General features: G+C 35.9%; 1 protein-coding gene across 4 annotated transcripts in view; it reads right to left on the reverse strand.

Moving 5' to 3' along the window:
• sash1b (SAM and SH3 domain containing 1b) overlaps positions 1-13,420 on the reverse strand; it is a 95,763-nt gene that overhangs the window by 4,817 nt on the left and 77,526 nt on the right. For all 4 annotated transcript variants that reach the window (XM_016491735.1, XM_016491727.1, XM_016491745.1 and 1 more), the window contains 12 exons: positions 12,629-12,715; positions 12,424-12,536; positions 9,424-9,525; positions 7,032-7,164; positions 6,352-6,746; positions 5,875-5,949; positions 5,588-5,731; positions 4,998-5,130; positions 3,683-3,852; positions 3,392-3,601; positions 2,611-2,761; positions 1,395-1,526 (listed from right to left, as the gene is read on the reverse strand). In XM_016491735.1, the coding sequence (XP_016347221.1) occupies positions 1,395-1,526; positions 2,611-2,761; positions 3,392-3,601; positions 3,683-3,852; positions 4,998-5,130; positions 5,588-5,731; positions 5,875-5,949; positions 6,352-6,746; positions 7,032-7,164; positions 9,424-9,525; positions 12,424-12,536; positions 12,629-12,715 (1,845 nt within the window). The remainder of the gene's footprint in view (positions 1-1,394; positions 1,527-2,610; positions 2,762-3,391; positions 3,602-3,682; positions 3,853-4,997; positions 5,131-5,587; positions 5,732-5,874; positions 5,950-6,351; positions 6,747-7,031; positions 7,165-9,423; positions 9,526-12,423; positions 12,537-12,628; positions 12,716-13,420) is intronic.

Consider the following 13,420-nt stretch of genomic DNA (forward strand, 5'->3'; position numbering starts at 1 on the left):
TTATGAACTTTTTACATTGTGAGATGTCAGGAATTAAACACAGTCCCCCATCAAACTCTTTAAAAAAAATCTCAAAATTACTGTAATGCAAAAAATAATTCTAGAATTAATACAAGAAATAAATGAATAATATTACAGATGAATTAATATGAACAAAAATATTTTTTAATTAAATTCATCATAATGTTTTATATAATATAATATTATTAAAATCAATATTAAAACATTTCCGGGTCATATATAATCCCAAAATCATAAGCTATATTTTGCTTAAGGAACTGAAGACTATTTTTAGGACCATTATGCATTGTGAGATTGTCAGGATTAATTTCATATTCATTTTATTTTTATGTAAAATAATATTATTAAAATTAGTATTAAGGTACTAACAAATGTTTTTTCTGCCTTTATAGCTAACTTTAAAAAAAGTATTATAGTAAGCACCATTTAAAATAACAGGAATTACACAAACTCAAAACTAAAACATCTGGATGCATTACTGTAATTAGAGTTTGCATTTACGTGTACATTTAGAGGTAAATGTAAATTTGAGGGGAAAATGTGTTTAATACATACAACTTAAGAGGCTTTTTCTTTAAACAACATTTAATTTAGTTTTTTTTTTTCAAATAGATTTTGGGGTGAAATGCGTCCTGGACATGTTTTCATTAGATTCGATCTTTTAATTGAGACTGAATTTCGATGCATTTCTAAAGACAGTTTGATGTCATCGCAGCTCTGATTGTATCTTCTGACGCGACCAGTGGAGTAAAATGTACACTTTTGTTTTGTACTGTAAATATATCTACTTTAGTCTCATATGTTTGCATATCACAAATGATTTTTAGGCACATCTAAAGATATTGTGCAACAATATATAATTTTTACTAGAAAAATATACACACACAAACAGCAACGTCTCACCAGCACAAGCAAAAAAATAAAATAAAAAATGACATGGTCAACTCTTCAACAAGGGCTCTTCACGTTCACATGAGCATGTTATGACTAGAATTATTCTGTTCGTCTAAACCAAAGCAAACGAACATTTATGTGATCAGAGTTTCAAGCTGTAACAGTGAATAATATTGATTCAGGACCAAACTTCGTCACTCTTTTGGTTCAACACAAATTCAGCAAGCGCAAAAAAACTGTCACGCATCACGGTGGAAACGCGGTTCTCGAATGGAAATGGACTGAAGTGAAATCTCAACACAAAGTCACATGACGAGTAACTGATGCCGCGTTGTGGGAAATGTGGATGAGAGATGCTGTGGTCCCAGCGGAGGCACGTGTGGTCCTCACAGCAGAGAGAGGAATGAAAGCAGAAGACCGCTCACAGACAGGAGGAAGAGGAGGGCTGGAGAGTCACAGACGAGGAAGGCTGTCATTACCATTCTCCAGGTTCTCGTTGCTCTCGTAACAGCCCGAGTCCCGTGGAGAGTCTCCTGGCGGGACGCTGCTCTCGGACAGAAGCTTCTCTTGGGACTCCCCGGATGATCCCTCGCGCTCCGGGTCACTGTTACCTTCAGATGAAACAACAACTTCAGCTTAGATTGAATTATTATTTCTGAATATGTGCTGAAAACACAATGACTGTAAGAGCAATTTACACCTTTTTCAGATTGCATTTAACATTAGAACTATTTTCTTTTCTTTGTATAACATTGAATGTTGCATCTGGCCTATAATGAATATTTGCAATGCTTATAGATCATTATAATTTATTTACATGATGTATGATGCTTTCAAGCAATTAAAATAATCATTAATGAAGCACATGCTTCATTTTTGATTTTTATGTTATAGATTTAATGTAGGAGGGACAATAAAACATCATATTTTTTTTATTTAATTTTCTTTTTTCACAGGGTTTAGAAGTATTTTAATGAATAGTAAATATGTATATGGTAATATTATTATAGTAATTACATTCCTTACTGACTGACATTTTTAAGTGAATTTTGAGAAATCCACAAATTTTGCAATTCCAGGAATTTGATATGCATAAATATATATAGTATTAAATAAAAATAGTTATCATTACAGATAAATACTAATGGTATAAATACATATAATATACTATACACCAGAGTTCAAAGGTTTGGGGTCAGTAAGATTTGAATGTTTTTGGCATTTATTTGATAAAAAATACAGTAAAAACTGAAATATTGTGAAATATTATTGATTTAAAATAAGTGCTTTCTATTTAAATATTTTATTATAATTTAAAATGTAATTTATTTCTATGATTAAAGTTGAATTTTCAGCATCATTACTCCAGTCTTCAGTGTCACATGATCCTTCAGAAATCATTCTAATATCTTTTGTAACATTATAAATGTCTTTACTGCCACTTCTGATCAATTTAATGCATTCTTGATGAATAAAAGTATTAATTTCTTGCAAATTTTTTTTTTTTAAATAAATAAAAATCCTTAATTGAGCCTAAATTGTCAATGGTAGTATAAGACTTATATAAAGTCTTTTATAATCAATATAACTGCCACGTCTTTTAGTGACTTTTTAGTGACCTATTCTTAAAAATGAGCAGTTTATCAGTAAGAACAATCTGTCAGGTGTGTGTGTGTGTGTGTCTCTCTCTCTCACTGTCACACTCTCGCAGCAGCTCGACGGCGGTGAGCAGCACGGCTCTGTGTTGAGCATCTCTGATTTTCAGCTCGTCCAGATCTTCCTCTTCCAACAGTTTAAACGTGTCCAGATCCTCATAACCATTAAACAGGAATGTAGGCATGTGCTCCTGCGGGACCATGAACCAGGGTCATTATCATTTACTGAAACTAAAACCAATTTTTGTTAATTGAAATAAAGCTGAAATGCAATCAAATATAAATACTAAGTTAAAAAATCTCTTTTAAGCATTTACTAACACATTTTTAAAATCAAAAGTTGTATTTGTTAATATTATTTTTTGGGCCTCTGCTAACTATGAACACTTGTATTTTTATTCAATTATAATAATAACGATTAATAAATACTGTAACAAATGTATTGCTCATTGATATTTCATGTTAGGTAAATGCATTAACTTAAAATTATAAAGCGGCCTTATTTCAAAGAGTTACCAAAATTACTAACTGGGAATAAAATGAATAAAAACTGACACTGAAATAAAAACTTTAATTGTAATATTTTAAATAAACGAAAACTAATTAAAAATACATATATAAATAATAAAAATTACATAAAATTACTAAAAATATCAAAAAGTATAAAAATAAAAGCTAATTCAAACCATTAATAAAAACTATAATAGTATATACATATAATATTAAAATAACACTGTGGTGAACATGGTAATACTAAAATAGTGCATTAAAAACTGTCAGATAATTATGCAACTGATTGAACAGAGCGTTATTGTGATTACTTTGAGATTGATGCGCTCCAGAAGCTCCTCCACAGAGGTCGGTTTAGGAGGGCGACCTTTCCTCTTCTTCTTCACGCTGCGTTTGGGTTTCTCCTCTTCTTCATTCAGCACTTCCACGTAAATGAACTTAAACGTTCCCACTTTGCTACTGAGGAGCCCCATCCACGTGCCCATGGGCGGCTTACTGATGATGTCGATCAGATCTCCTCTCTGGAAGAGCAAACACACGCTACAGACGCACAGCAATGGAAGCCGATGGTCAGTTTATTTCTGAGAGGACAGGCGTCTGACCTTGAGTTTGAGGGAGTCGGTGTCATACGGGCTCGGGGTGAAGTCTGTGTGAACCAGAGCTCGGCCACAGAAAGGCCCTCTGTACGGCAGCTCGTCTTCATCACCGTCCTCTGATTTCACACTCTCACGGTTACTGGTGGACGAGTCTGTGGTGCTGACCGTCTGACCGCCTGCCAAAACAACTCTGTTGCTTTAAAAACTACCATAAATAACCTGCTATTCTTTGAAGTACCATGTAAATACCATGGTATATGAATATGGTAATCATTTAGTACCACCATAATTCTTTTTTTTATTTTTATTTTTTACCATATCTATATTTATTATATAGCTTTCTGGTCAAATTCACAGTCAAACATTTCTGAATAATGACACTGACCTATAAAACTGTAAAACTGAGCAGTGTCCAAGACAACACATTTTTCTTTCTCACAAATTAAATAATTTCAAATCAAAAATCGATATTTTATGTCCATTTATTTGATAAGCAGCTGTGTAATTAGCAAAATAATATACAGCCAGCAAGTATCACAAATTCAAATGATCATAACATAATCCTAAAAGATTTATGTTGCAATAATGACCAGCAGGCTATATATTTATCTATTCTATTCTATTCTATTCTATTCATATTACGTTTTAGTCATTGTTATGTGCTTAATTTTTATTAGTTTTTTATTTCTATTTAGCTTTAATTTTAATTTATGTATTTCAGTTTTAGTAATTTTAGTACTTCAAAATTTTATTTAGTTGCCAATGTAACATTGCGTATCTTCATTTCATGAAAATGAGAAAATTGATTTATATTATTTACACTTTAAATATTTAAATATTACACTTTATACATATTTATGTATTATACATATCTATAATTCATATTTTTTTTGTCTTTTTTATTACATTTTTCTATTTAGCTTTAATTTATTTTGATTTCAGTTCTAGTAATTTCAGTACTTCAACTTCAATTTATTTTATTTCAGTTCGTTGTCAATTTTTTGTTTCGTTACTATTTTTAACATTTTTCAGTCAACAATAGTCAACACTGCATTATAAATATCTAATATTCATATTTAATCTCCACAACCCCTTGGACACCTTTCATCTTTTTCATATTTTTTTTTTCACATAATATGGCAATTTTTTCCAGTGATGATCATGGTTTTATATTTGGCTTTTATATTATATATACACATTTTTTTACATGACTTTTGTAAGGTTTTATATTATAAAGGCTATGTTTGTTTATTTGATTATATTTTGTTTCACATTTTCACAGATGTGCCTTTCACAAGTATGGTGAAGCAGATCAACTCACTCATGGAGCTCTGTCCGCTGAGGGAACTCCTCAAACTCTCCACTGATCCTCCGGCCTTGAGTTTGGGTTTCTCCAGAGAGTCTGTGTCCCTGCGAGGAGACAGTGGGCTGCTGGGAGCTCGGCTCGGGCTTGACTGAGAGTCACAGAGAACAATCACATACTGAAATCAATACAACTGCCAACAGAGGGCTCCAGATACTTACAAATGAAGCTGTATTGTAAGCTGGTACATTCTACAGGTATTGACTACTAATCAATGACTAATATGTCATTTGGTTCAATGATAAGTGGTGTTTACCAAGTCAAGCATCACTATTACTTTTGCTCATAGATCCAAACAACCTAAAAAGCGCATTTGAGCAAGCAACCCTGATGATTTTTGCTTTGTAGATATAAAATGGCAAACTCTTTTGACTTGTGCCAGTAAGCAACCACCACTCACAACTAGTAATGCACAAAAATCCCTGTCTTAGCAAGTCCAAACTGTATTCTGTTTGGACAAAAAGGACAGATTTGCTATACTGAAATTGCTAAAATCAACAGTCTTTCCAGTGTCTTGCATTATGAATGAATCTTTATCAAACAATCACCTGCTCCGATGGAGAGGAACTATATTTCTTGGATATGCGTTTCCTCATGGTCTCTTTAACAGATTTCACCTTCTTCCCCAGAGAGATACGGGAAGGTGTTGGAGATCTGGACGCGTCTCTCATGCTGATATCACTCTTTTCATTCTGGAGGACAGACGTGACATTATGCACAACCTTCATCTTCTCGAATGATAAGAATGACATGGAAGAAGTCTGTCGTGAACAGATCTTAATGCATTTGGAACAGATTTTATGAATTAATTTGCACGTTTACAACGTGTCCTTACTGTGGGGTCACCGCTGCTGTTGCTCATGTACACAGATCGGCTTGTGAGATCAAATCCTCCAAAGCTGCAGGTCCTCTGTGACACAAAGTACAGTTAGTAAAGCACAATCATTACATTTAAATCTTGACATATAAGTTACATTTTCAGTGAATAATGACTTCAATTATGTCCATTGCTCACACAAAGCTATCGTATGACGGTAGACGACACTTTTATAAGTAAAATTAAATAAAATCTGGTTATAGCTTACTACAGATAAACACATACACAAAAATAAAATAAAATAAAAATAAAATATATAAAAAAATATATACTGTATATCAAATACAAAATAAAATCATAAATACATATACAAAGAATATAAATGAAACAAAATGAATAAAAATAAAAATAAATAACAAAAAAAATAAATATAAAAACAAAACAATATAAAAAAATAAGTGATCAAATAAAATAAAACATGGTGGAGGCACTCACTCCATGGTAGTTAGAGAGGCTCAGGGCTCGTCTCATCTCCCCATCTGTCACAGAGCGGGATAACCTGTGCTCGACCTCACCATCTGCCTCAGAGAAGGAGGATCCGCTGCCTGCATCCAGCCTAGAAACCGCTCCGCCGGGTCCCGACGTGGGCTCCAGACCCTGACTGCTGCTGGACTTACTGAAGGCCTTGAAGAGCTTGTGGCTGCTGTAGGTGTCTAAGCTGCTGGAGGAGGGAGACGTGGTCAGACTGTCCGAGTCTCTGTCCAGAGACAGCTGTTCATGAAGCACGGAGCTCAGACAGTCACCCTGGGACACGGCGAGACGTTTGTGCACCCCAGAGTAGAGAGAGACACCCTCCTCGCCAGACGGGAGCGCTTCAGGACTCACAGGGTCTGGACAGGAAACAGAGCAGGTTTAAAGTCAACATAAAAACTACACTGACCCTATTTACTTTCTTAATACATATCCCTGGTCTCAATGCATGCTAGTCCAAATAAATCAACGTATTCACCAAACTGTAATAACCTTTAGACTGTGGCTAGCTGCTTAACTGTTTTGTGAATTCGCCCAAGAGTGATTTTGCTATTATGATAAAAACAGTTTCTGCATTCATCTGCACTGCTATTTCAGGTGTGATTTATGACATGAATATGTTCTGAAATGCATTCATCTCTCACCTTTTGAGCCATGTTTTTTGGCCTCATCAATTCGAATAAGTTTCTTTCTCACGCGTCGAGTTGAATTGACAAGTTTATGAAGTCGACGAAAGGTGACTGACTCTTCCAGCTCATCTTCCGACTGTTCTCTTGACTGTATGGGATAAGGCACAGAAAACTGGTTCGGGTATAGTTTACTACTGATGAACACACAAAATAAAATATATATAAAATATCAAATAAAATAAAAAACAAAATAAAATAAGACAAATATAAAATTAAAAACCATAAAATAATTACAAAAAAAGTAAAATAAAATAACAAAACAAAATAAAAATAAAAAGAATTGAAAATAACAAAATAAAATAAAAACTGGTTAGGGCATAGCTTGCTACTGATAAACACAAAAATAAAAAATAAAATAAAAATAAAAACAAAACAAATTATATAAAATAAAATAAAATAAATAATAATAATAATAATAAAAATATATATAAGATGAATTTAAATAACAAGAAAAAAAGAAAAGAAAAGAAAAAAAGGAAAGAAAAGAAATGAGGTTTACCATATTCAAGGTAAAAGGTCCATGCAGAGACTTTACATGTAATGGAAAGTATTTTGACTCATTGACCACATGCATTCAGTTGTCTTCAGCATATGGTAAACCAAAAAGCCCACGTATGCAAACTATAAAAATAGATGACGTGCAGTCAATAGAGAAGTTGCAAATATTTCAGACTCTCACACTCATGAACTTCAACATGCAACTCGTCCTGCAGTGTTTGTGCTCCAGACATGACTGATTCCTCAAATCATGTGAAATGTCAAATACAGTCAGTGTGAGACTATTAGAGTCTGAGTGTTTGCTAATATCTGCTATAAACGGCTCTTGAGAGTTGTGCTGCTACTTTACTAAATGATCAGACACACCGTTTTCACCTACCACCTAGACCATAAAACAGGTGAAGAAATCCCACAGATGCACACTGAGTCACATCTAGAGACCAGAATATCAGAGACATGAGGGTGCAGGACGCATCTCTAGCTTATTTTCAGCTGGTAGAGCAGCCTGTATTTCTCAGAATCATCTGTTTTAGCGGCAGACAGCTGTGGGCTCAGAAACCACACGCAGGAGAGACAGACACATCTCAACTATAATTACCCCAATACCCCATCATTTACGGTTCATACTTATAATATAGAATAGCACATGTCTGACAGCAGGTGCTAAACATGTGTGGTTCTCGCCACACTTCAGACCCATAAAACATCACAGGACCTGAAATAAACCCGGTGAAATGTCAAATACATTCAGTGTGAGACTATTACAGTCTGCTATAAACAGCTCTTGTGTGCGAGTCTTAGAACTAAACTCTTTCAGCAGAGAAAGTCAAACTATTGTCATTAAAAATCTTTCCAACCCCAAACTTTTGAACAGTAGTTCAAAGAATACCATAGTATTAACAAGGTGCATGTCGAAAAAAAGCATGGTATTAACATGCACATGTACAAAACCATGATATTACCACTTAACCAACAAAATATAGTAATATCATAGCACTAGTTAATAAGTGAAATTATATGCTCAAATTCAGTTTAAATATCAGCAAACGAGTTTGTGACCTAAAGCTGGGTGAAGAGGAACATTATAATATATTTCACAGAATACACATTCAGGTTAGATTTATTAAGAAAATAATATTTCAGGTCAGAGCCGTGGCATTTGCACACATGCTCTAGGGAAGTTGAATCCATCTCATCTCGCTCTTTCAATGTGCATCTATGGGACTTTTTCATTAAAAGCTGAAAAATTTAACATTTATTAAATGCTGCAGGACTACGCAGATGCTGAACAGATACTGAGTCTCAGAGGTTTGTTCATATCACTAACCTTAAAAGCAATCATAAAACTGATGCTCATCTTTGCTAACACAACAACTAAAGTGCAAAAGTGATTTTTTTTAGCATGCAACAAATGGTAAACAGTGGCTCTGTCCAGTGGAATTGGTGGAATGGATCCTGCATCCGAGCACTTTAATCACACAATCCCTGCACAAAAGAGCTGTGGGCCGCTGAAGAGAGCGCAGCCCTGCATTCAACTGGCCAAAAATGCACAATGGGGGGTTACAGCATTGATGGGATGAATAGGACCCCGACTGGAGGCCCAGAGGGGCCGCGGATCACATCTGGGACATGATGGGGGATGGAGAGGCGACAAATCCCACGGGTAGTGGGTGAAAACCCTGCTGGGAGTGTCTGTAGACAGAAGATCCGCCAATAAACAAGTTCATCACAACAAACACGGCTAATGGATGTTCACGCCTTCCATTTCCACGCGGGTGGCTTTGGGGGAGATCTAGATTTTCGCGAGAAGTTGACATTAGCAAACACAGAAAGTAACTGGGAAACTTACATTACAGTAGGAGGACTCGGTCATGGACGGACTGGGTGTGTCGGTCCAATCGGTCGTGTCCACGCTGTTGGACTGCTTGTTCTGCATTTCATACTCCTTCAGCTGAGGGACCGAAAAAAGCACGTTAGCGAATGTTTGAGGGAGTAAAATCAAGTCCCATCCTCAGTGGTGGAGTGTAACAAAGTATTTCAGGAAAGTGTTTTAGGAAATTTTTACTTCTCATTCACTACATTCCAAATAAAGCAATAAGCCCCAAGAAGCCGTGGTTTACAGTGAATTTATAACAGCTAAGGGGCGTTGTTAGGCACGACGCGAAGCTGAGTATAAAATGGCTTTTATAAAACGGTTATTCCATATACGTAGTAAGGTTTCACAAAATAAAACAGAGCAAATAAAGTGTAATGATATTAATAAAAACATTATTCTTCAGCCAAACAATGTAGTTCCTCAGAAATGGTTGTGGTTCCAACAAAGTGGTTGCCGAGCAACACACAAATGTAAACAAAGGTGTATGTTTGTAGAGTAATTTACAACAGCTTTGAACTTGGCTCAACCAATCACAATCAAAGACCGGAACTATCCGTTTTATAATGCATAATATCATACTTTTTACTTTGTGAACAAGGCGATTCTTTCCAATGAACCTGTTGAATTGATTCATGAATCACACTGAACGATTCACAGCTGTTTTTCTGTAAACTCACTGATTCAATTATCCGGTCAAAATGAGCCAAGAACTAGGATGTCATATTTTAGGAAACTTTTACTTCTACTTCACTACATTTCAGATCCTTTCACAAGGATAATATCATAGTTTTTACTAGAGCCCGACCGATATGGGTTTTTTGGGGCCAATACCGATATTAGGGAGTAAAAAAAGGCCGATATCGATATATCGGCTGATATTCTTTTAATGCCCTTTGAATGTACCGTGTACGTTTCCTTGGAACTGGAATCATGGCGGAATTTCATGTGGAGTCCACTTCGCAGGGCACTTACGGTCGAATAAGACAACGCTTGAATGCTGCTGCCTGAACAAGAGACCTCCTTACTGAAGTGAAAGTGTTGACTGGTGTCACTATCTCGTGAACGCGCCGGCGGATCTCCACCAAATTCAGGGGATCCCTTCAGGTCGAGGCGCCCTATCGAACGCCACCCTCCGCGCGTCAGTAGCCCCCCGGGATCGCTTGATCGGTCGGCGCCGGACCGCGAATTTAACCACCCCTAACTCCTGAACACCGGGGACTATCGACGCGGCGATGGTCTCATTCGAAAGCGGGCCTCTAGATGTACACTCGATTCGCGTTCGAGAGGGTTCCTCGAGCGAGTTCCATCTGCGCCATTACGGAGATATGGCCGCTCAAAGTTTCAATGGTTTCCATAGACTTAAGCTTTAAAGCATTTCATCCAGGTCACCAGTAGCAGAGCGCGCTCCATACTGGTATCGGTATCGGGCCCGATACTGAGCTCCTGTACTCGTACTCGTTAAAATGCCCCGATACCAAACGCCGATACCACACAGCATGTGATAAGTGCCATATTCAGACAAAGAAACTGACAAAGGTGTCTGAATAAATTTTGGTTTGACTGTATCTATTTGATAAATTAAGTTAACCAACTAACATTATACATACTCTTTTGGTTTCTGTACCCAATATTTCAAAAATGTACAAATGCAATAAAAATATCGGTACTCCGTATCGGCAAGTACCAAAAATAAAAGTATCGGTATCGGGCGAGTACTGGAAAAAGTGGTATCGGTGCATTCCTAATTTTATCTGTATTATATGTTCTGTAAAAAAAAATGTTCATGTCGGTGGCATATCGGCGGCATATTCGCCGATACCGATATATCGGCAACAGGCTCATATCGGCCGATAATATCGGCAAAACGATATATCGTCGGGCTCTAGTTTTTACTCCATTACATCTCATAAAAACATGTAATTCCTCGTTGTTTCGAACTGAGGAGATCACCACCCACTCTGAGCCACGATAACGATGTCTGATTTGTGAATGAGCTGATTCTTTCCAATGAACCTGTTGAATCAGTTCACAAATCGCACTGAATCAACAACACACTGATTCAATGATCTAGTCAAAACAGCCAGGAACCAGGATATTGTCAGAGACTTAATGCACATGTGACTGATGCTGCGAAAACTAAGTTAGAAATGCTGAATTTTAGTATTGCCTGTTGTAAATGAAAATCATATTTAGGTCACTGTCAGTTAGTTGTAAAGTAAACCTGCTGTAAAAGCCTGAGCTGTTTAAACCCATTGAAATGCTTAAATGTTGACATTCTAGGTCAGGGATTTTAGGTAAAATAATGGAGATGAATGCCCGTGAAACTTCCCCGCTGCTGTAGTGGTTTCGAATGATATAAAACTATTATATCTGCATTGAGTTCCTCTTAAAATCTTAACGCATTTTGCCTCATTTGACATCTGCACATTGTATATTATTTGAACCACATTTTAAAACAGATTTTGTTTTCCCTAATTTTTAAATAATATATGGTATTTTTTTCACTTGTTAACAGACTTGAATTATCAGTACTTCAATCTGATATTTTAGTATACTGAAGTTTAATGTTTTGATAGTGTATAATATGTTTGGGCAATAAAATATAAAGTTTGATTATTTACAAATCAATACATATTAAATGTCTGCACTAATCTTTCTTATTAGTGCTGAGTCTAATGACTAGTTTGACTAGTGCTGTCTAGAATAATTTCAGTTCATCGATCAGTAGTTTTTACTTTTAATACTTGAGTACTTTTGTACTTTTACTCAAGTAAAATTGAAACGTAGTACTTATTACTCATTATTTATTTTCAGAGAGTAATATTTAATTAGGTTATCTGTACTTTTACTCAACTACTTGATTTGTGTACTTCATCCACCACTGCCCATCCTACACTGTTTTTGTTGAGCATCTCGTTTTCTCAGAAATACATCACATTAGGACAGTAAAATGGGTTGTGAACTGTTTCAGACCCGAGCCAAGGCTTCCTCCACTGTGATCATCTTCTCCTTCACCATCATCATCAGCTGGATGCGTTCTTCATCACTCATTGTGATCTCACTGGCCACGAAGCCCAGATCCTCTCCTGTGAACCAGAGGTCAAAGGTCATGCATATAATTTAAAGCAATATTTCATTAAAGATTGAATGGAATTGCGATTAGAAGTGGGTGAAGAACCTTTCGGTGCCACTCGAACGCTCCCTTTCTGTGCCTTGCGGAAGTTTTGCCAGAATGATTTGTTTTTCTTTCTGTCCCATTTCCCTGCTGTTAGAAACAGTTTGAAACTCAATGAATGTCTGAAGAAGTATTTCTTAAGATATATAGAGTCAAAAGTTTGGACACATTTTTGAAATCATGGGAATAAATTACATTTTAAGATATATTCAAATAGAAAACCATTATTTTAAATTGTAATACTATTTCAATTTTTTTTTACTGATTTTACTGTATTTTTGATCAAATAATGCACACTTGGTGAACAAAAACAAACAAGGAACAAAAAACCACCTCAAACTTTTGAACAGTAATGTTCGGAGCCTCTCACATGGCACGCAGGAAAAAAATAGTAGGCTAAATCGTGTGCATGATTTACTAATTCGTTCCCTCGATTTGCTAAATCGTGTGCACAATTTACCGAATTAGTAAATTGTGCGCACAATTTAGCAAATTGAGGGAACGAAATCGTAATCGTGTGCACGTTTTAGTACATCGAGGAAACAAATTAGTAAATTGTGCTTACAATTTAGCAAATTGAGGGAACGAAATAGTAATCGTGTGCATGTTTTAGTACATTGAGGGAACGAATTAGCAAATCGAGGGAACGAAATAGTAATCGTTTGCACGTTTTAGTACATTGAGGGAACAAATGAGTAAATCATGCGCACGATTTAGCAAATCAAGGGAACGAAATAGTAATCGTGTGCATGTTTTAGTACATCGAGGGAACGAATTAGCAAATCGAGGGAATTA

This window comes from Sinocyclocheilus anshuiensis, unplaced genomic scaffold (genome assembly GCF_001515605.1).
Source record: "Sinocyclocheilus anshuiensis isolate Anshui unplaced genomic scaffold, SAMN03320099.WGS_v1.1 scaffold261, whole genome shotgun sequence".
Lineage (NCBI taxonomy): Eukaryota > Metazoa > Chordata > Actinopteri > Cypriniformes > Cyprinidae > Sinocyclocheilus > Sinocyclocheilus anshuiensis.